The sequence below is a fragment of the Pongo pygmaeus genome, chromosome 6 (assembly GCF_028885625.2).
Source record: "Pongo pygmaeus isolate AG05252 chromosome 6, NHGRI_mPonPyg2-v2.0_pri, whole genome shotgun sequence".
NCBI classification, from domain to species: Eukaryota; Metazoa; Chordata; class Mammalia; order Primates; family Hominidae; genus Pongo; species Pongo pygmaeus.
Genome location: NC_072379.2, coordinates 142516065 through 142537699, shown reverse-complemented (window position 1 = coordinate 142537699; position 21635 = coordinate 142516065). Strand labels below are relative to the sequence as shown.

The 21635-nt window shown below is 47.5% G+C and overlaps 2 protein-coding genes across 2 annotated transcripts in view; one reads left to right on the top strand and one right to left on the bottom strand.

Annotated features, from left to right (window-relative positions):
- The window catches only part of CLCN1 (chloride voltage-gated channel 1), a 35989-nt gene extending 22070 nt beyond the window's left edge, over window positions 1–13919 (bottom strand). The window contains exons 1-7 of the mRNA XM_054495773.1: window positions 13638–13919; window positions 10162–10282; window positions 9267–9398; window positions 8591–8719; window positions 8236–8369; window positions 6723–6800; window positions 5623–5701 (exon numbers count right to left, since the gene is read on the bottom strand). Coding sequence (XP_054351748.1) covers window positions 5623–5701; window positions 6723–6800; window positions 8236–8369; window positions 8591–8719; window positions 9267–9398; window positions 10162–10282; window positions 13638–13817 — 853 coding nt within the window. The 5' untranslated portion in view covers window positions 13818–13919. The remainder of the gene's footprint in view (window positions 1–5622; window positions 5702–6722; window positions 6801–8235; window positions 8370–8590; window positions 8720–9266; window positions 9399–10161; window positions 10283–13637) is intronic.
- Window positions 13920–16999: 3080 nt separating this feature from the next.
- LOC129041318 (adenosine 5'-monophosphoramidase HINT1-like) lies at window positions 17000–17469 on the top strand. Its single transcript, XM_054496797.2, has one exon. It carries the CDS (start codon window positions 17000–17002, stop codon window positions 17378–17380), a length of 381 nt encoding a protein of 126 aa, XP_054352772.1. The 3' UTR covers window positions 17381–17469.
- Window positions 17470–21635: the final 4166 nt, after the last annotated feature.

Here is a 21635-nt window from a genome sequence, read left to right as displayed (position 1 = left end):
TTTCTGAGCGTAGGTGCTGGAGCAGAAATTGAGGGGGTAGATCCACAGAAAAAGAACAAGGGTTGGTAGGGACAAAGTAAGGAATGCGAGTGAGGGCATAAAAAGCAACACTCAAGAGAGGCAAAGAAAAAAATATTTCAACATATTAAGAATAAGGGGGGTGGACTTTAATCTGATGCAAAGTAAAAATTGATGACAAAATTACCTAAAACCTGGCTAAGCCTCATCTTTATCAAAAACGAGGAAAAAGAACCAGGGAAATGCAACCACACACATAATTGGATGAATGGAGATGAGGCCTGGCCTCAGGAAACCTTGAACTAGGCAGGTTTGTCCCCTTTCTCTCCATCTGAACAGGGTGAACGCCCTCTTCAGGCAGCATCTCACATCCTAGTAATTTTCTTCTCCCCGTGCTATATTCAAAGTCACATCTCTTGAATCCCCCAGGACCACCACCTTCTCTTCTATAGGTGACAGTCGACTAGTTACATCGGGTCATTTGCACCAAGGGGAGGGTGGCCTAATGGTTACCTCAGGTCATTTGCACCAGGGGGAGGGTGGCCTAATGGTTACTCCCAAATACAGCAGCTGCTGCTGTTTGGCAGAGGATTTCCAGTGGTCAGTTCCAAGTCCCCTTCCCTGAGAAGCCATCCCCAATCCTCCTCTTCAGGTTGAAACCATCCATCCTTCAGCTTGCGCTCTCAGAATTTTGGGTTATTATAGCACTACCACTTTCAGATCCAGATATTTCTTTACATTTCTGAGATCCCCTAGGATTGAAAATTCCTGGGAGGTCAGGTGTGGTGGCTCATGCCTGTAATCCCAGCACTTTGGGAGGCCGAGGCAGGTGGATCACGAAGTCAGGAGTTCGAGGCCAGCCTGGCCAACATGGTGAAACCCTAACTCTACTAAAAATACAAAAATTAGACAGGCGCGGTGGCAGGCGCCTGTAATCCCAGCTACTTGGAAGGCTAAGGCAGGAGAATTGCTTGAACCCGGGAGACACAGGTTGCAGTCAGCCGAGATCGCACCTCTATAATCCAGCCTGGGTGACAGAGCAAGACTCCATCTTGAAAAAAAAAAAAAAAGAAAATTCCTTGGAAACCAGCACCTAGTAGGGTGCTTGGTGAATAATCAGGGCTGAATGTCTATTCTCGGGATGAGCAGGGGAGGAGAGGAAAGGACAGGATGAGGAAAGAAGAGAACAGAAGAGAACAGAATTTCAGGAAACAGAGAAAGGCAATGGGCAATGTGGGGCAGACAGAGCTTTGCCAATCACCCCTTCTGCCCTGCTCTTCACATCACATCAGGTAAGCAGCTGCCTCTGGGGCCTAAAAGGAGGATTTGACACAGCAAGAACCAGGTAGAGTGAGTCTCTCTCCTTTTCCATACCAGTAACAAAAGCAGGCAGCTTCGATTTGCCTGGGTGTAAACTATCCAACTGATGAATATTTTACAACAATTTTTTGAAATCCTGGGCTAGGTTTTCTTTCCCATGATGTGGTTCTGGGACACTTTCCCTAGCAGTCTGTCACTATATGCTCCGGAATAAGAGCTAATTTTAATATTAGCCTGAGCCAAACATAAAATGTGCAGTTAAAAGGAAACAAAGCATTAAAAACAAAAACAGCTTTTGGAAGCTCTCTGCTCAGGTTCTGGAACATTGCTCTCTTCTCCCACCCTGGATTCCCTCTCCACCTTCTCTGCTGCTCCTGTGCCTCTGCCCAACCCCAGCCTTTGTCCTTGGTCTCCTGCTCCTCCTACTCATAGACACACTTTCTCTCTCAATTTCATGTATGCTCATGCCATCAACTACACCTATATGCTGCTGATTAGCAAAGCCATGTTCCTGAGCTTCAGACGCGTCAACCCCGCTACAAAAATGGTATCACCTAGATATGTCACAGGAACATCAAATTCAGTACACTCAAAGTGAAATGTATCAGCTAGCTCCCCCACCAGATCTGTTTCACTTCCCATATACCCAATCTTGGTTACTAACACCACTATCCACCCAATTGCCCTTGTAGGAAATCTGGGTGTTAGTCTAGATCCCTCCTCTCTTTTACCCCACACAAAATTAATCACCGGGATGCCAGGCTGGTGGCCCATGCCTGTAACCCCAGCACTTTGGGAGGCCGAGGCGGGTGGATCACTTGAGGCTGGGAGTTTGAGACCAGCCTGGTCAACATGGAAAAACCTCGCTTCTACTAAAAAATACAAAAATTAGCCAGGCATAGTGGCGTGCGCATGTAGTCCCAGCTACTAGGAGGCTGAGGTGGGAGAATTGCTTGAACCCAGGAGACAGAGGTTGCAGTGAGCCAAGATTGCACCACTGCACTCCAGCCTGGGCCACAGAGCAAGACCCTCTCTTAAAAAGAAAAAATAAAATTAATCACCAAGTTGTACCAATTTTACTTTCTATCATTCTTCTCTTTCTCTTCTGCCTCTGTCCAGTGCAGTCTCTTACTACCTAGCATCAGGACTATGACAATCGTCTTCTTGTTAATCTTGGATTAATCCTGTTAATCCCCAGGCCAATTTTGTCCTGCACACATCTGACAAAGGGATTGGGTGGACACTCAAAGCTGGACATATCACTTCCTTGTGCACAAGTATTTCACGGCTTTAATTCACCCCTGACAGTATTTCCCAAAGTCCGGTCTGTGAGATACTACAAATCCCATGCCCATGAGACAGGGTTCTGTGGGAAATGCTGCATTAGAACCACATTTTGGATATTCCCAATGCGTGTCAGCATATCAAATGTTCTGGTAACTTTTCTTTCTTTTTCCTTTTTTTTTGAGATGGAGTCTCACTCTGTCGCCCGGGCTGGAGTGCAGTGGCGCGCGATCTCGGCTCACTACAACCTCCACCTCCCAGGTTCAAGCAATTCTTCTGCCTTAGCCTCCCAAGTAGCTGGTACTACAGGTGCCTGCCACCACACCCAACTAATTTTTGTATTCTTAATAGAGATTGGGTTTCACCATATTGGCCAGGCTGTTCTTGAACTCCTGACCTCATGATCCGCCCGCCTTGGCCTCCCAAAGTGCTGGGATTATGGGCATGAGCCACTATGCCTGGCCACTGATAAATTTTTAGTTTCAAAAGAAAAAACTCTCTCTTTAACCAAGCATTTTCCAACTGATTTATAGAACCATTTTACACATTAGATCTACCAAACCATGAAACACATTTGTGCAAATCCTAGTCTAGAGAATAAATTCCATATTCTTATACATAGCCATGAGGGTCTTCATAATTCAGCCCCCTTTACTTGTCCAGTCTCATTTGCTATTATTCCTTCCTCTGTATCCCCTGGTAATACTCAGCTACTGCCCCCATCTTGACTTTGCAATGCTGTTTCCTCTGTCCAGAATACCCTGCCCCCACCATCCTGCTTGCCAGTCCTACTTATTATTCAAGCCTCATACCAAACACCACCTCTTTTGTGAAGCTTCATGGGCTCTTGTAGGCAGGTTAGCATAAGGTTCCCACCGCACTTTACCCCAGCTGCCACTGGGCCACTTTTTCGAGTGGGCTATGACAATAGGTTTGCCTGCCTGTCCAGCCTCTCAACTAGGAGCACCCTGAGTGTGCAAGATCCAGCACAGGGCCTGGTACAGAATGGGAGCAAGATGCTTGTCATTTTAGTAGAATGCTGAATTCTATTTATTTCATTAGTGTAAGAAATTAAGAGCTGACTCCATAATGAATACATCATTTTGATACTAATTTTCCTTTCAGAATTATTCGGTATTCTTTTTTAAAAATCAAGTAATGGGCCAGGCACGGTGGCTCACAACTGTAATCCCAGCACTTTGGGAGGCCAAGGTGGGCGGATCACTTGAGGTCAGGAGTATGAGAGCAGCCTGGCCAACATGGTGAAACCCCGTCTCTACTAAAAATACAAAAAATTAACCAGGCGTGATGGCGCAGGCCTGTAATCCCAGCTACTTGGGAGACTGAGGCATGAGAATTGCTTGAATCCAGGAGACAGAGGTTGCAGTGAGCCAAGATGGTGTTACTGCACTCCAGCCTGAGTGACAGAGCAAGACTCCATCTAAACAAACAAACAAACAAACAAACAAAAAACAAGTAATGCCACCTGCAAATACCTTTGTCATTTACCACATAATACAAACAGCCTAAACATGGCACCTTAATTTTTAAGTACTTAACAATTTCTTGTGTCAACAGCAATGCTTTATCTGTGAATTTTTTCTTCCTTTTTCTACCGCAGTGGTTTCAGAACTGTTGCCTGTAACTTCTCTGTGATCTTTACCTCTCCCATACTTGACACAGGACCAAGAAGATTCTTCTCAGAAGAATTTCTTTCTGATTCTTCTCAGAAATTCCAATTTTACGAGGAAAATGCAAATTCTCTTCACATTAAGAGAATCTGGCTGATTAAAACAAAACAACAGAAGTCTCCCAGTCTAAAAATATTATTTAAACCTCCTGGATTTGAAAGGCTAAAGAGTAAATAAAGGCAAAAGTGGGTATAAATGTAAGTGTGAACGTTTAACATGTGCAAAAATCCAAATACACTATCCTCCACTGACAAGGATTAGTGATTTGAATGAGTAGAGCTGAGGACAGAAATGTAAACAGGATGCTAGCTGATGTGCTTGCTAACTTGGGTTCCTTAGTCTGTATGCTTTGCCACAGTGTTTGCATAAGTTAGATCATACATTTGCATTAACTTTAAACTCTTCTCCACTTATCATTCCTGCGCCAAGTCATTTTAGTTCCCTGGAAGATTCTATGAAAAGATTGCTTAACATTTCCATAACTGAAAAGAAACCTCTAACAGTGGGTCATTTAAGAAGCATATGCCCTTCCTGCAATTTTGTTTCTTCACATATCAACTTGGTGTCCTTTTTATCATCAATGAATCCAATGAATGATCTATATAATCCTGCCCTGCTAATCTAGCTATAATTGATTTTGATGAGTCAATAAACAGATACGACTGCTTTCTCCGACTACATCCGTTTGTTAATCATCCATGATAAGGAAAATAATCTGAGAGATCACTATTTGCCTTATACTTGGAGAAAGAGCTAAACTTAACTTTAAATTGCTATCAAGGGACATTTATCCTTTGAAACTCTCCTAACTATTCCACACTAAAAGCTCACCATTAATCTAAATAAGGTCTACCTGAATTCCCATGCAATTAATAAAGCACAACAAAATGTGGATTTTTCCCTTGAAGGAGGAAGTTCATAGAGTCCCCTGTTAGAGATGTCATCGGTGTAGGGCAAAAACATCCAACAATACAAACAGGTTTTAAAATAAGTAGGGGAGCCACGGAGACTGCCTTGGTTTTAATTCCTGGCTTGTACCTTACTAACAGAATGAACTTGCTCAAGTCACTCTCCCTCTCTGTAACTCGGTTCTCTCCTCTTCCTCCTCTGTAATATCTGTCTCATATGGCTTTGGCCAGGAATAAAAGTAAGTGCTTAGAACATTGCCTGGCACATAGCAAACGCTTACTAAAAGTCAGCTATTCTTGTAAGTAACCTGGTAATACCAGCACTTGTGGATACTGATTAAAACTGTTTTGGGAGCCAGGCCAGGCAAGCCGATTGATGGGGGAGGGGGTCAATCACTTGCCTCCAAGTGGTGTCCCAAAACAACAGCCGACTCCCACAGCACAGCCCACCGTCAGGATATCAGAGTAGTAATATGGCTGCTACTAGGGGAGAGACAGATAGAGAGACAGGTGGAAGAGAGGGAGGGGGGCAGGCAGAGGACAGAACAAGCAGGGATGGGGAATAAGGCAGAATGAGAGGCCTAAGTCACAAGGAGTCCTTGTGGTCCCATGTCCCCTGTGATTCCCAGGCCAAGAGAAACTCAGTGAGTTTGGCAAAAAGGAATTAACCTCATAGCACAGTGCCAAAATGAAATAGAAAGTAGGAAATGAAATAAAAGTTAGGCAAATACATGCCAGGCATGTAAATCAACAAATGATAAGCAGAAAAGAGCAAGAACTCCAGAAAGCAGTACTAATAAATCCTGCACCAAACAGCAAGCAGTCTCAAAATAATACACAGCCCTTTCCTGAAAAAATATAGGTATCTGGACCGCAGGGGCTGTGATCCACAGTCATTCCTTGGATGCCCACTCCAAAGCTTGTGGCATCCACCCAAAACCCCCTTCTAAGTCTTGCTTAGGCAACCGGGATAGGGAGCAAGTGCAACTTGCCTCCAACAGGGGCTGCAAAGCAGCATCCTACGCCCACTGCACAGGCCGACACCAGGAGGTCAAGCTGCCCAGGCACGGTCTGCAACAGAGAAGCACGCGGGACAAGGGGGTGGAGGGGTGGGGCAGGTGGGACGTATGTGAGAGGTAGGGTGAGGGATTGGGAGCTACAAAGGGATGGGGGAGCACAGGAGGGAAACGTGGAGGGAAACTGACACAGAGGGGTGGTATGGACTAGCAGGGAGAGCACGGGAGCAGACCACAGGCCAGACCTCCATGTGGGGGCACAGGTCAAAGAGGGGTGGACATTTGGAGGACAGGCACAGGCTAAACAGAGGCATTATGTGGCCAGGGTAGGCAGACAGGGGGACAAGGAAGGGAGCGTGGATTAGTGCGATGCTCCTTCAGCACCACAGCCAGCCCAGAGCAGAGGCAGCCCTCCCAACACCCTGGACACATAGCCGGACGCCTTTACCACCTGGCCCCAGCTCATTTCACTGTCTCAACCTTACCTCATATACTCCGCAGAACACAGACATGAACTTGCTGAGGACAGCAGCACAGATGCTGGCAATGTGGACGAAGGGGCCCTGGAAGAGGGGGAGCGAGGGGGAGGGGGTCAGAGGCCAGATGGAGGCTCTGCAGCACTCACTGGACTAATATTCCTTACTCCAGGCACTGTGCCAGGGGCTGGAAATACAGGAGTTACACAGAGGTACTGCCCTCATGAGGCCTCATCCCAGAGAGGAAGAACAGGAGAAACCAGTGTGTTTCTCCCCTCCAGAGAGCCAGCGTGGAGGAAAGGGCCTGAGGACCCTCCCTCAAGTACAGCTTTGAATGATGGGAGGGAGGGAGCTGCGCAGATGTCAGGAGGAAGAATGTTCCAGGCTGAGAAAACAGCACACAGGGGCGCTGAGGGGCCCAGGGCAGAGTGACTGAGGGACAGAAAGTAAACCTGCGAGCCAAACACAGGGAAGCTGGGGCAGAGGCCTGCAGACAGGAGGAGCCGGAGTCCACGGTCTCGAAGGCCACGTAAGAAGTTCCAATTGGGCCGGGCGCGGTGGCGCATGCCTGGAATCCCAGCACTTTGCAAGGCCAAGGCAGGTGATCACCTGAGGTAAGGAGTTTGAGACCAGCCTGACCAATATGGTGAAACCCTATCTCTACTAAAAATACAAAAATTAGCCTGACGTGGTGGCGTGTGCCTGTAGTCCCAGCTACTCCAGAGGCTGAGGCGGGTGAATCACTTGAACCTGGGAGGTGGAGGTTGCAGTGAGCTGAGATCGCACCACTGCACTCCAGCTTGGGCAAGCGAGCTAGACACTGTCTCAACAACAACAACAACAACAAAACTTTCAATTTTATTTTAAGAGGCATGGAAAGCCTTAAGAAGTTTTTGACCAGGGGTCAGATGAGACTGATTCCATTTTTAAAAGATGCCTCTGGCTGCTGGGTGGAATATGGCAGTAGGGGGCAAAGATGCACACCAGCAGAGAACAGAAGGAGGCTGCACCCCACCGAGCAACCTTGAAAATAGCACAGCCTCTTTCTCAGTCCTGGTTTTCTCAGATTCAAGCAAGGGAATTGGTCTGGATGATCTCTAAGACAGTGTTCTCAACCAGGGGAGATTCTGTCCCCCAGGGTCCATATGGCAATGTCTGAGGACATGCTGGTGTCACAACTGGGCGATGCTACTGGGCATCTAGGAAGGGTCAGAGGCCAGCGATGCTGCTAAGTCCCCTCCACTGCACAGAATAGCCTCCCCACAGCACAGAGTTTTCCAACCCCAAATGTCAGGGGTGTCCAGGCTGAGAGCCTGCTCCAAGCTCCCCAAGCTGTGTGGTTTTTGTCATTGGACCCCAGTTGGAGGAACTTCCAAAGCATTTCCCCTTCCTAGTGTCCCCTGGCCCTGGCCTTGGTCCTGTCCCCTGATCCACTTCCACTCCCAGAGCTCCCTCTAGAGTTGGTGCCACCCTGGCTCCTGAGGGCCCTTCCCAGCTCTTGCTTCAGTCATGCCAGGCCTACCTCTTTCCCCACGGGGATGCCACTGCCCAGGCCCGCAGTCAGGGCGACAACCTTGGCCACAAAGGCTTTCATCGTGAGGTATTCCTTCAGGACAACCCCACGAAGTATTGTCTTCATTTCGGGGATTCCAGAGCCTAAAAGCGTTGAAAGATTATGTGCCAGGTCAAGGTGAAGGTTAAAAGGGAGATGAATGTCCAGAATATGGGAATGGGAATTGGAGAGGGCTGAAGAGGCAGTGGTGGGGAGGATGGGGCAAGGCAGCACAGGGCTGTGGGTGGGGCTGGATGATGGGGGAGACAGACACGGCCCCTCTCAGGCCACCCAGCTCAGGCTGAGTCTGGTGGCAAGTTCTCACCAACAGCCTGGGGAGAGATGAGGTGGCAGAAGAGGGCGCTGAAGAGGATGAGGACTAGTGGGAAGGTGACCCAGACCAGGAACTGCAGAGGAAGGCTGGGCCACATCTGCGCGTAGGACCACTTGTAGGCTGCGGAGACATATGCCTGGGGTTAGGCAGAACGTGGCTGAGCAGTCGTGTCCACGGCACGAGGAAGTGTACCCGGCATGTTCTCAGGCCGTGCTCCTTCTGTGTGCCCCTCCCGAGATGGTGCTGCTCTCATTTGACACATGGGAAGCCTGAGTTATGGGAGGTGATGTGGCCTGTTCCAGTTGGTAGTTGGTGGCTGTGTCACAAATCCCACTGGAGTACGGGGGCTGGAGGCCTGGGTGTGACCAACCACCCGGTGTGCCCAGAACCAAGGGGCTTCCTGGGACTCGGGATGTTCAGTGCTGAAACTGGGAAAGTCCCTGGGAAACTGGGGCAAGTTGGCCACCCTATTAGAGGGGCATCCACTGCTTGGGTGGCAGTGAGTGGAGGGGCATGAGAAGTGGAGCAGGCCTGGGTCTGGTCTTTTCTGGGCCTGGAGTCCCACCTGATCCCTCTCTGCACAACATTCGCTTCCCATAACACACCCTGCTTACCCTAGGTAGAAACTCCAGAAACAGCTGTGGGCAAAAGTCCAGGTTAAACCTACCCTGAAGGCTTTTGGCACTGACATAGTCCATGCTCCAGCTGACCAGAGCCATCAGCAGTCCCAGAAGCACCAGAAAGATCCAGTCTTCCCCTAACTTTCTTCTCACCACCTGTCCCAGGCAGTGGACACAATCTAGGAAGAGATGAGGGAGGAAAAAGAAATATATATATATATATATACACATATACACACAGAGAGAGAGAGAGAGAGAGAAAAAAAAGCAGCTAACGAGTCACTACTTTACTTTGGGTGCTATACCCAAGATGGGAGGGGAAGCCTTGGGCCCCCAGGGTCTGTACGTCTTATGCACTGAGTTTCTCATTACCCCTCTGCTGATTGCTGCTCCAGCCCCTGCAAAAGGCACCAAAGCCCAGTTCCCCATGAGTACTTGAATTCCTTCCTAAAACTCATTTCTTGGAGTTGTGGAAGGAATAACAGGGAATAGGCAAAGTGCAAAGGAGGTGAAGAGAGGTGCCTTTTCCTTAATACTTAGAGGGTCCAAGCGTGGTGGATCACGCTTCTAATCCCAGGAATTTGGGAGGCTAAGGCGGGAGGATTGCTTGATGCCAGGAGTTCAAGACCAGCCTCAGCATCCTTACAAAAAAAGTTTTAAAATTAGCTGGGCATGGTGGCATGTGCCTATAGTCTTAGCTACTGGAGAGGCTGAGGCAGAAGGATCACTTGAGCCCAGGAGTTCTAGGCTGCAGTGAGCTATGATCACTCCACTGCACTTCAGTCTGAATGACAGAGTGAGACCCTGTCTCTTAAAAACAATTAGAGGAGAGTTTTTGTAGCAGGGCAGGGAGTACGTACATGCAATGGGATGCCCAAGTTATTCTCCTAATCCCTGTACCTCTTTCTACTCCAGATTTCTTTATTCCTCAGTCCCCATCACCTTGACATTTAGAATAGTGATCCTCATCCTTGCTGTCCACGGTAGAACTGGAGCCTGTCTTCTTGGGCATCCCTATGTCCCGCTCCCTGTCTGAGAATTGTTCTTTGTGATGGCCATAAATCTGGACAGAGAGAGAATGATCAGCGTCTGCCTTGTGGAAGCGTAGAAAAATAATAGACAGAGGGCAGCAGACAGACTCACAGAAGAAAAGAGCCACAGCTTTTTGAATTCTGGGTGTTGACTGCATGCAGGGTGACTTTGTGGTCATCCCTGCCCTCTACTCTCCACCCTCTATTCCCACACTTCCCACCCTTTCCCTTGTCCATTCATCCTACCTTCTCTCCACCCATCCTCCAACCTGTACTCACCTTGATCCAGGGTAGCCTTTATCAAGGAGGCCAGTGTTTGCTTTGAAGCGGAGGTACAAAACTGTGCTGAACCCAGGCGGCCATATCAATCAGGTGTTCTGTGTCACTGTGCTTTCTGTATGTCCCACAATTTCCCCAGACCACCTGCACTGACTTTCCTCCTAACACGAACAGGGTGAGGACAGACTGGGCTAACTAGCAGGGCAGTCTTGGTTGCACTTTGCCTTGGTGTGTCTAGCCTTACCTGAGGCACTTCAGGTCCTCTATCAAGCTTCAAGACCATCCACCTCATCTCCCAGTGCTTGTATGCACACACAAGAACTAGCCCGGAAAGGCAGGTCAATCTACTTCTTCCCACAGCCAGATAATTAGACCCCTACCTGCCCCACATGTGAAGAAGGCAGAGCAGCTCCCCCAGGTCTGGTGGCCCTCCACTTCCATCCCGAGGCAGAACACGTGTGTCTGTGTGGGGTATACAAGAGCTCCAACCACTTTTAGCCTGCCCCACTCCCACTACACTAACTGTCCTCTGGGGCCAGGGTCAGGCCAGGCCATGTTGCTGGATATTGGGAGAGCCTGAGTAGAAGAGATCTGATTTCACAATACGAGCAGCATTTTACGCCGCAGTCCTGAACAAGCACACACATGAATTGCCCTGCTCATGGCTGTTTGTCTTCTGGGTCAGTGACCAAGGGAGGCAGTGTTTCCTTCCAAACCCTGCTTGGGACCCAGAGAACATACTTCCCAGTGGAAGTCAGACAGCTGAGGCTGTCTCAGCTCCTCGAGGCCCCAGGCCGGTGGAGACAAGGAAGGGGGTTGCTTCATATCATCATACCTGGGCTGGGAAAACACTTAAAGGGCCAGGCAGGGCAGGGTGAGGGGAGGGCAAGGGAGAAGTCAAAACTCAAGTCTACAAGTGATACAATGTCTGGGATTTGTTAAAAAGTATTCCACGGTGTAAGCCAGGCTCAGTGGCTCACCCCTGTAATCCTAGCACTTTAGGAGCCTGAGGCGGGCAGGTCACCTGAGGTCAGGAGTTTGAGATCAGCCTGACCAACATGGAGAAACCCCGTCTCTACTAAAAATACAAAAATTAGCCAGGCATGGTGGTGCATGCCTGTAATCTCAGCTACTCAGGAGGCGGAGAAAGGAGAATTGCTTGAACCCGGGAGGCGGAGATTGCGGTGAGCTGAGATCGCGCCATTGCATTCCAGCCTGGGCAACAAGAGCAAAACTCCGTCTCAAAAACAAAAAACAAAAAAAAAAGTATTCCATGGAGTGTAGAGGGGTGAGGATGGGGAAGGGAAGAATAGATGGAACAATAGTGACAAAATATTGATAACTGGTGGGTACTTGGGGCTTCACTATACCATTCCATTTTTGTGTAAGTCTTCCATAATAAAAATTAAACAAAGAAAAACTAATCCAAACTCTTGTTTGCTTTTAAGACCTGTAGAAAACAGGCCAATTCTACTCCCCAAACTAACCATAGCTTCCCAACAAGAGGCTTCATGCTCACCTGGCCGGTCTCCTCACTGTCATCAGGAAGTGCCATAATGGCACTGTTACTCAAGTTGTCATCCCACCCAGATACGACCACGTACATGAGTGACAGCACAGGGCCAGGGGGAGGGGTCTTCCCTCCTGCTGATCCCAAACGGTGTTCAAAGGCCTAGTCAGCCCCCGCTGTCTCCAGGAAACCTTCCCAACGCTCGATTCCAGCCTACACTGACCTGTATTTCCCTCTTCCCTACTGGGTCCCTGGCACTGCCTTTGCAAATACTCCTGGGGGTTGGTCAGGGACTGACAGCAGATCCTTTGGACCTCCAATGCTGAGATCCCCTGCACAGCTCATGCCTCAGCTTCTCAGCCCCAAACCTAAAGGAACTGTAGGCTCCCTGTTAAAAAAAAAAAAAAAAAGCCTTTTAAGTTCTGACCAGATTGGGCGCAGTGGTTCACACCTGTAATTCCAGCACTTTGGGAGGCCAAGGCGGGTGAATTACCTGAGGTCAGGAGTTCGAGACCAGCCTGGCCAACATGGCAAAACCCTGTCTCTACTGAAAGTACAAAAATTTGCCAGGCATGGTGGCGGGTGCCTGTAATCCCAGCTACTCAGGAGGCTGAGGAAAGAGAATTGCTCGAACCCAGGAGGCGGAGGTCACAGTGAGCCAAGATAGCACCACTGTACTCCAGCCTGGGAGACAGAGCGAGACTTCATCTCAAAACAAAAAAAAAAAAAAAAAGAAATTGTTCTGGCCAACTGTCCTCCAGACAAATTCTATCTTCTGTTGTTCTCTGTTCTCTGCATTCTTTGGAGGGAGAGGCACACTTACTTATTAACCATGACCTATCTTTTTCCATGATAATTTCACAACCTTTCCTTTAGTTGTGCCCATCCCCATTCCCCCTTTCCTAGGTGTTCATATCCCACCAATCCCACAGCAGGAGGCTGCTCATCCGTAGACACTCCTAATTAGTCTGCATGCTTCTGTTGCTGGGATCACATCTCTGCCCTTTTCCAGGTGCCTAACACTTAATAGGTTCTTACTTGATCATCTTGCCACCTAAAAGCTTGTACATCTCTGCTCATTTTGATGTTGGTAGATCTTTGATCACTGATAAGCAATTCAGTCTGTTTTCTACACTTGCCCAAATCCTTTCTTCTGCCTTCTGCAGAAAGATTCATGTGTGTGTGTATTCTGCAGAGGGTCCCAGAGGCAGAAATCTGGCAGTGTCTGCCTGTGAGTGAGGGTGTGGGAGACAGCTCCCAGCACACTGCAGTGTGGGCTCCTACGCAATCCACTCCACGTAGGTTATGTAAGCACGAGCTATTCATGCATGTGAGGCTCTGCTGTTTCCCCATATGATTTGGGTACTCTGTTGGTAAAGGTTGTATGAAAGTGCATGCATATCTCTCTAAGTGCATACTTAAGTGAGCCCAGACTTTCAAAGATTTTCATATTTTGAACACATTACCACGTACTTGTTTTTTAAGTTAAAAAAATGTAACACTGCTCCCTCTTTTCACCCAATTCCTAATTTTCACCAGTCTCTGGCACCACTGTCTGCCCTCATCCATGGCTCCCCTCTCCCCTTATAGCACTTTACCTGTGTGGGGTGGACGTTGTGGCGGGGGCCTGCATCCTTCCGGAGCCTGGGCTGGAGGCCCCCATTCTCAGAGGGCAGTCCGTAGCTGGTGCAGTGTTCAAAGGGCATATACTGGTACTGGGGGTCACTACCCCACCAGCTTTGTTCACCCCCACGCTGCTGTGACCGGGATTGCTCCATGTTCCCTCCCTCCGAGCCCCGGCCAGGCCCTGGCCTGCTTGCCCCTGTCCTTCCCCCAGTGTAGCTCCTTAAGCCTCTGCTCTTGCTGTTCCCAAGGCGTCTGGGGCAGCATGCCCACCTCCAGCTATTTATAGCCCCCTCTCTGTCACATGACCCCCCACTGCCACATCTGATCTGCTTGGGGTCGAAGCAGGTGTGAGTGCAGTGTGGGGGTGGGGGTTGGGATGAGAACCTGAGGGACAGCCCCACAGGGAATTCCCTCTGCTGAGCCAGTGGCATTGTCCCCCTTCTTAGTCACCAGTAGTAGGCTTCCAGCTCCATGTCACTGGTCCCTCTATAAATATCGGCTGGACCGGGATGAGAAACTGCTGAGTATGCTCTCAAACCTACGTGTAGAGCCGGATCTGCATGGAAGCCCTCCAGTTGCCCATCTCTCTTCTTCAGGATGCGGAAGGTGAGGGGTGGGTGCTAGATAAAGATGAAGCGACTCGAAGTTCTGGAAACACTGGCACGTTAACTCACCTGGGAAAGTAACTGGTGCCTCTCTGCCACATCTCCTGGCCGGCTTGTTCCCAACTCTGTGTCCGTCCAGGGTTCTGTCTGGCCAGCTTCGCCAGCCCATCCCATGTTCTTCTCCAGCTCTTTGCCCTTCTGTCTGCCAGAGGCTGCTAATAACAGCTTGGGGGCATCCCCTGATCCCATCCTTATCACCCGCTGGGTGTGGAACACTTATGGGAAGTGGGAAGTCGGGGGTCGGTAATAGCCTTGGGTTCTAGAATTTCTCCCACTTCCCAGACTGTTAGGTGTCAGCCACACTGCCAACCCGGAGGGACTGAGCTTCCATTTGGACCGTGGAGTGCCCACACTGGCTCCATCAGATAGATAACAGGGGAGATAACAGGGGAGATAACAGGGGAGAATTGAAAGTAGAAAGAGGCACAGGGAAGGGAGAGGTGGGAAAGGGGTGAGGGCTTCTCATGACAAGCCCGACAAACATGAAAGATGATGGGGAAGTGCTCTCTGCTATTCTTCCCTTTTCAAGTCAATAAATACTTTTTGGCCAAGGACAAACTTTTCTTCCTGGCATCACATTATAAAACCAATTTTCCTATGACATCTCTTCCCTATGAACTCCTCACTATAGGAGAAAAGATATGAATTGAGCCAAAGTAAAGTTTAGGATCCATTACCAAGTAGGGTCTGTCCCAGGACAGTCCAAGTTCAGGGACTGCAGGTAGGGACACCAAACATCTGGTCTACAATGTGATTTTGACCTAGGCTAAATGGAACCACTCAAAGCAAGAGGGAAGCCAATATCATTAAAAGTACTTTTTCTAGGGCCTCAACATCATTAATCATCAGGAAACCAAAATCATAATGCAATATCACCTCATACCTGTTAGGATGGCTATTATCAAAAAAGCAAGAGATAGCCATTATTATGGCTATGGATATTATGGTTCATGCTTATAATCCCAGCAATGTGGGTGACCAAGGTGGGTGGAATGCTTGAGCCCAGCAGTTCGAGACCAGCCTGGCAACATGGGGAGACCCTGTCTCTATAAAAAATATAAAAACCAGCCATGTGTGGTGGTGCATGCCTGTAGTCCCAGCTACTTGGGAGGCTGAGACAGGAGGATCACTCAAGCCTGGGAGGTGGAGGCTGCAGTGAGCTGGGAAAGCACCACTGCAATCCATCCTGGTTTACAGAGTGAGATTATGTCTCAAAAAAATTAAATAAAAAGATGAGATAAATGTTAGTGAGAATGCAGAGAAAAGGGAACCCTTGTGCACCGTTGGTGGGAATGTAAACCAGTATAATCATTATGAAAAACAGTATAAAATTCCTCAAAAGGTAAAAACAGAACTGCCATATGACTCAGCAACTCCTATACATCAAGGGAAAGGAAATCAGTATCTCAAAGAGGTATCTGCACTCCCACGTTCATTACAGCATTATTCACAATAGCCTAGAAATGGAAACAACCTAAGTGTCCACTAACAGATGAATAAAGAAAATGTCATGTGTATATAAATATATATAATGGAATACTGTTCAGCCCTGACAAAGAAGAAAATCCTGCCACTTGTGACAACATGGATGAACTTGGAGGACATTACGCTAAGTCAAACATTGCAGACACAGAAAGAAAAATACTGCATGATTGCACTTGTATGTGGAATCTAAAATAGTCAAACTCATAGAAGCAGAAAGAAGAGGGTAGTTGCCAGGGGCTGGGCTGGAGTAGGGGGTGGGAGAATGGGGAAATTTGGTCAAAGGATACAAAGGTTCACTTATATAAGATGAGAAAGTCCTGGAGATCTAATGTGCATGGTAACTATAGGTAGTAATACCACATATTTGAAATTTGCTAAGAGGGTAGATCTTGAATGCTCTCACCTCCCTGCACCCCCAAAGCAACTATGTGAGGTGATGGATATGTTAACTGGCTTGATTGTGATGATCATTTCACAATGTACACATATATCAACACATCAAGTTGTACATTGTTGGAGGCCGCACAAATGTTTCTTATGATTAGGTACAATTGAAGCCTGTCAGTAACAATATGAATCTGTGATCAATTCAGCAGCTGACCAATCATTACCTCCTTCTCCTTGTTCTTGTTATCCAGTAAATATGAAGGGCTGAGAAGCTTGGCAGGGGAGCTGCCTTTGCTCACTAGAAGCAGGGAGCTCTCCTCTTCTTCATGTTGCCTTTCCTTAAAAGAGTTTCTTTTGTCTTAAGTTTTCATTTCTACATTCGTCCCTTTGTTCAGTCATAATGATGGTTTCAAGTGGTAACAGTAGTAACTGCTGTAATGACGGTCTCAAGTAGTAGTGTAATTAAATATGTATAATTTCTATTTGTCAATTATACACCAGTGTAGCTAAAAAAAAGCAACAACAACAACAACAACAACAACAAAACCTGCTCTAACAAAAATCCTACAAACCTCAAGGCCTATAATCTCTCCAAAAAATTACAAATGTGTGACGAATTGAGAGACTAAACATTCTGTGATGATACCCACCTTTTCTGCAGGCAGAAAATAAGGATAGACATCTAAGGGATTGGTATGAGCAGAAAGGATTACTTTCTTAACAAAGAAAATAGAATCTGTGGGTTCCTTCCTCCTTCCGAGCCTCTACCCTGGGTGCTGCGTGGGAGACAGGCAGAGATGGCAGGTGAGGTCGCCAAGGCTCAGGTCGCTCGGCCTGGTGGCAACACGATCTTCGGGAAGATCATCTGCAAGGAAATCCCAGCCAAAATCATTTTTGAGGATGACCGGTGCCTTGCTTTCCACGACACTTCCCCTCAAGCACCAACACATTTTCTGTTGATATCGAAAAAACATATATCCCAGATTTCTGCAGCAGAAGATGATGATGAAAGTCTTCTTGGACACTTAATGATTGTTGGCAAGAAATGTGCTGCTGATTTGGGCCTGAATAAGGGTTATCAAATGGTGGTGAATAAAGGTTCAGATGGTGGACAGTCTGTCTATCAAGTTCATCTCCATGTTCTTGGAGGTTGGCAGATGCATTGGCCTCCTGGTTAAGCACGTTTTGGTGATAATTTTCCCTTCTCTGGGCAATGATTAAGTTAGGCAAGTTCCAGTATGTTAAGTAACACACTTATTTTTGCCTGTGTATGGAGATTCAAGAAATAATTTTAAAACCACATACATAATAAAAGACATTGTTGCATGAAAAAAAAAATAGAGTGCCAAGGTAACACTGCATTCGTTGGAGGGCTTCAGAAACAAGATTCTCCTGTTTGAGGAGTATAACTCTCCTGAAGGTGATCAGTTGCTGCAGGAACTTGATAAATATAAGCAGCAAATATGAGATGTAATTATGACTTTCTTACTATTTCTGGGAAAGACAGGTCCCTAAAACAGAGCAGCCTAGTCGTGGACTCTGAGATTTGAAGGCAGAGACCAGTGGAGTGAGGGAAGTGCTCACATCCAGCCAAGCTGAGTGGAAGCGTGTGGTCTAGAAGGAAAGCACCAACTGCGATTCTTAAAACCAGATTCTGAAATTAGGAGGGTCAAAGACATGTACAGACTGCCAGTGCTGGTGGGCAAGGGTTTGAGAGTAAATATCCTGTGTTTGAAATTAGGAATAGTTTAAATCCCATGGGTTTAAATCCCTGCAAAACAACAAGAAAAGAAAATGTAAACCATGCCCACTCCTCACTCCATCATCCTGCTGGGCTTAGTAGCTTAGGTTTTTATTTGGAGGCACAAAGATGGGCTTCTGGGGATTCCTATGAAGCTCCTGAATGTGGAAGCAAATTCATAAGCATGCATAAATGATATATATTCTTTCGGGGTTTATTTATTTTATTTATTTTTTGAGATGGCGTCTCACTCTCTCACCCAGGCTGGAGTGCAATGGCGCGATCTCTGCTCACTGCGACCTCCGTCTCCCGGGTTCGAGCGATTCTGTCACCTCAGCCTCCCGAGTAGCGGGGACTACAGGCACTCACGGTCATGCCCGGCTAATTTTTGTATTTTTGTAGAGACAGGTTTCTCACCATGTTGGCCAGGCTGGTCTTGAACTCCTGACCTCAGGTGATCTGCCTGCTTTGGCCTCTCAAAGTGTTGGGATTACAGGCGTGAGCCACTGCACCTGGCCTCTTTTGGGGTTTTAAATAGATCATCCTAGGGTCCATTATACAAAAAGTTTAAAAGCCCATAGGCTTATAGAATTGCTATTTGAAGGAAAATTGTAAAAAGTTGCCATGCAGGATACATGGAGGAGAAGTTTTGTGTTGGGTATAGGTGAAAGAATTTTCTTTCTGGGTTACACCCTCGTTTCACTCTCACCTCTTCCAGTCTGGCCTCCCCAGCATACTGGGCGGTAAAACCCTTATGTTCTTTAAAGGTGTTTTCAGTCATCACTTTCCCTCTGCATATCCAGGCAGCCATGGAACCCATGGCCACCTACTTTCTGAAATTTCAGCTAAGCTACAACTTCCTCTGAAGACACTTTGTAGTGAACTCCACTGGCGGTCATGTCTCCTCTCCTCTTTATTGTGCCTTGCCTCCTTATTCTTTTTTCTTTTTTTTTTTTTTTTGAGACGGAGTCTCGCTTTGTTGCCCAGGCTGGACTGCAGTGGCACGATCTCGGCTCACTGGAAGCTCCGCCTCCCGGATTCACGCCATTCTCCTGCCTCAGCTTCCCGAGTAGCTGGGACTACAGGCGCCCACCACCACGCCCGGCTAATTTTTTGTATTTTTAGTAGAGACGGGGTTTCACCGTGTTAGCCAGGATGGTCTCTCGAGACCTTGTGATCTGCCCGCCTTGGCCTCCCAAAGTGCTGGGATTATAGGCGTGAGCCACCGCGCCCGGCCATCTTCCTTATTCTTTAAGCATCCTTAGTCCTTTCCCATCTCCTGCACGTCAGGCTTTCCCTGTAGTATTCGACAGGTCTCTTTCTCCCGCTTCCGGCTTTTCAAACATGATACATTTTTCCCTAAACTCCTACCTAATTAGGACTTAAGATGGAATAAGGTTTGGGTCTCAGTTTCATTCCCCCAGCCTAATGGGAGGAATCTTACAGCCCAAAAAAAGTCAGAAGGAAAAAAAATCCTTCAAGCCAGAGGTAAGTTACAGAAGTAAGGCTGTTAGCATACGCTCAAACTGACAGCTTCGGTTTCACATCCTGACCTCAGTTTCCTCAGAAAGGCAGTAACCAGAGGGTTAAGAAGATAAAATAACACATGCAAAAAAACGTGCTATAGGCCGGGCGTGGTGGCTCACACCTGTAATCCCAGCACTTTGGGAGGCCGAGGTGGGCGGATAACGAGGTCAAGAGATCGAGACCGTCCTGGCCAACATGGTGAAACCCCGTCTCTGCTAAAAATACAAAAATTAGCTGGGCGTGGTGGCGTGCGCCTGTAATCCCAGCTACTCGGGAGGCTGAGGCAGGAGAATCACTTGAACCCGGGAGGTGGAGATTGCAGTAAGCCAAGATCACACCACTGCACTCCAGCCTCACAACAGAGTGACACTCCATCTCAAAACAAAAATGTGCTATAGTGTTTGATTCATAGTAAGAACTGTTCACTCATATTAAACTGAAGCTCATTCTGTGAGTTAATACTTATCAAGCATTTTTTATTCATTAACACCATGTGATTTACATGCATCATGACATTTAATCCTCATAGGGACATTAGAAGGTAGACACAATTTTCCTCATTTTTAAATAAGGGAAATTGGGGCTGTGTTAGCTACCTTGATCAAGGTCTCCAATATCTTCAAAGACAGAGCCAGCATTCAAAATCAGATCTACTGAATTCTAGAGTCCATACCGTTAAAGCTACATTTGTGGCCAGGCGTGGTGGCTCACGCCTATAATCCCAGCACTTTGGGAGGCTAAGGTGGGCGAATCACCTGAGCTCAGGAGTTCGAGACCAGCTTGGGCAACATGGTGAAACCCCGTCTCTACTAAAAATACAAAAATTAGCTGGGCCTGGTGGCGTGTGCCTGTAATCCCAGCTACTCGGGAGGCTGAGGCAGGAGAATTGCTTGAACCTGGGAGGCAGAGGTTGCAGTGAGCTGAGATCACGCCATTGTACTCCAGCCTGGGCAACGACAGCAAAATTGTTTCAAAAACAAAAGGGAAAATGACTCCTTCACAGAAGCATGGGGAAGATGAAATGGAAAGCTCCTCTCAATGCCTACAACATACCAAGGACTCAAACAGTTGTAGCTATTATTGTCTTCCTCCTTCTCAGATTAGACACCTTTCCTCCTCCCTGTTTTTTTTTTTTGTTGTTGTTGTCGTTGTTGTTGTTTTGTTTTTTTTAAGATGGGGGTCTCACTATGTTGCCTAGGCTGGTTTTCAACTCCTGGGCTCAAGCAATCCTCTCTCCTTAGCCCCTTGAGTAGCTGGGACTATAGGTGTGTGTTACTGTGCCTGGCCCCATTCTTTATTTTTTAGAGAGGGGGTTTTGCCATGTTGCCCAGGCCGGTCTCAAACTCTTGAGCCCAGGTGATCCACCTGCCTCAGCTTCCCAAAGTGCTGGGATTACAGGCATGAGCCACTGCGCCTGGCCAGTCTGGCACCATTCTTAGTATCACAGCTTTGGTTGGGTGTGGTGGCTCATGTCTGTGATCCCAGTACTCTGGGAGGCCGAGGGAGGAGGATTACTTGAACCCAGATGTTTGAGACCAGCGTGAACAACATAGTGAGACCTCATCTCTATTTTGTAGAATAAAATTTTAAAAATTAAAAAAAAATCAGCTTTGGTCTGATATTACAGTTTTTCCTTCTTCCTGTTTTCCTTTTCCCCATTAGAGGAAACAGGATGGAGGAGGGCAGCAGAGGGCAGCCCCCAGCTCTGGGAGGGGGATAATTTTAGAAGAGAATCCTCTGGCAGAGGTAAGCAGAAGGGAGCAGAGCTGTGAAATTCAACCTCATACCCTTATTCAAGGGCAAGGGGGTTGGGGGGCGGGGAGGACATGGAATTCAGTTCAGATACTGCTCTGTAATTCTCAAACATATCACACCACTGAAAACCCTTCCTATCCTGGAAATGGGTATTTATCTTACTTTCACTGTTTCCATAATTTCTTCACCTGTCCTAGATTTTATATCCTTCCCTTGAGGCTATCCCATAGTTGTTTTTCTTGCAGTACAACCAATCAGTTTCAGTCTTTTTCATGCCCTTTTGTCTCATGTTCTGTACCAAATTCTGCTCTGTCTGCCGAGGTGCTTCAGCTCACCTCAATCCCCTTCTGCTCTTCCTAGACAGCCATACCCTTCTCTGTATGACTCAACAATGTTTCCAGCTCCCACAG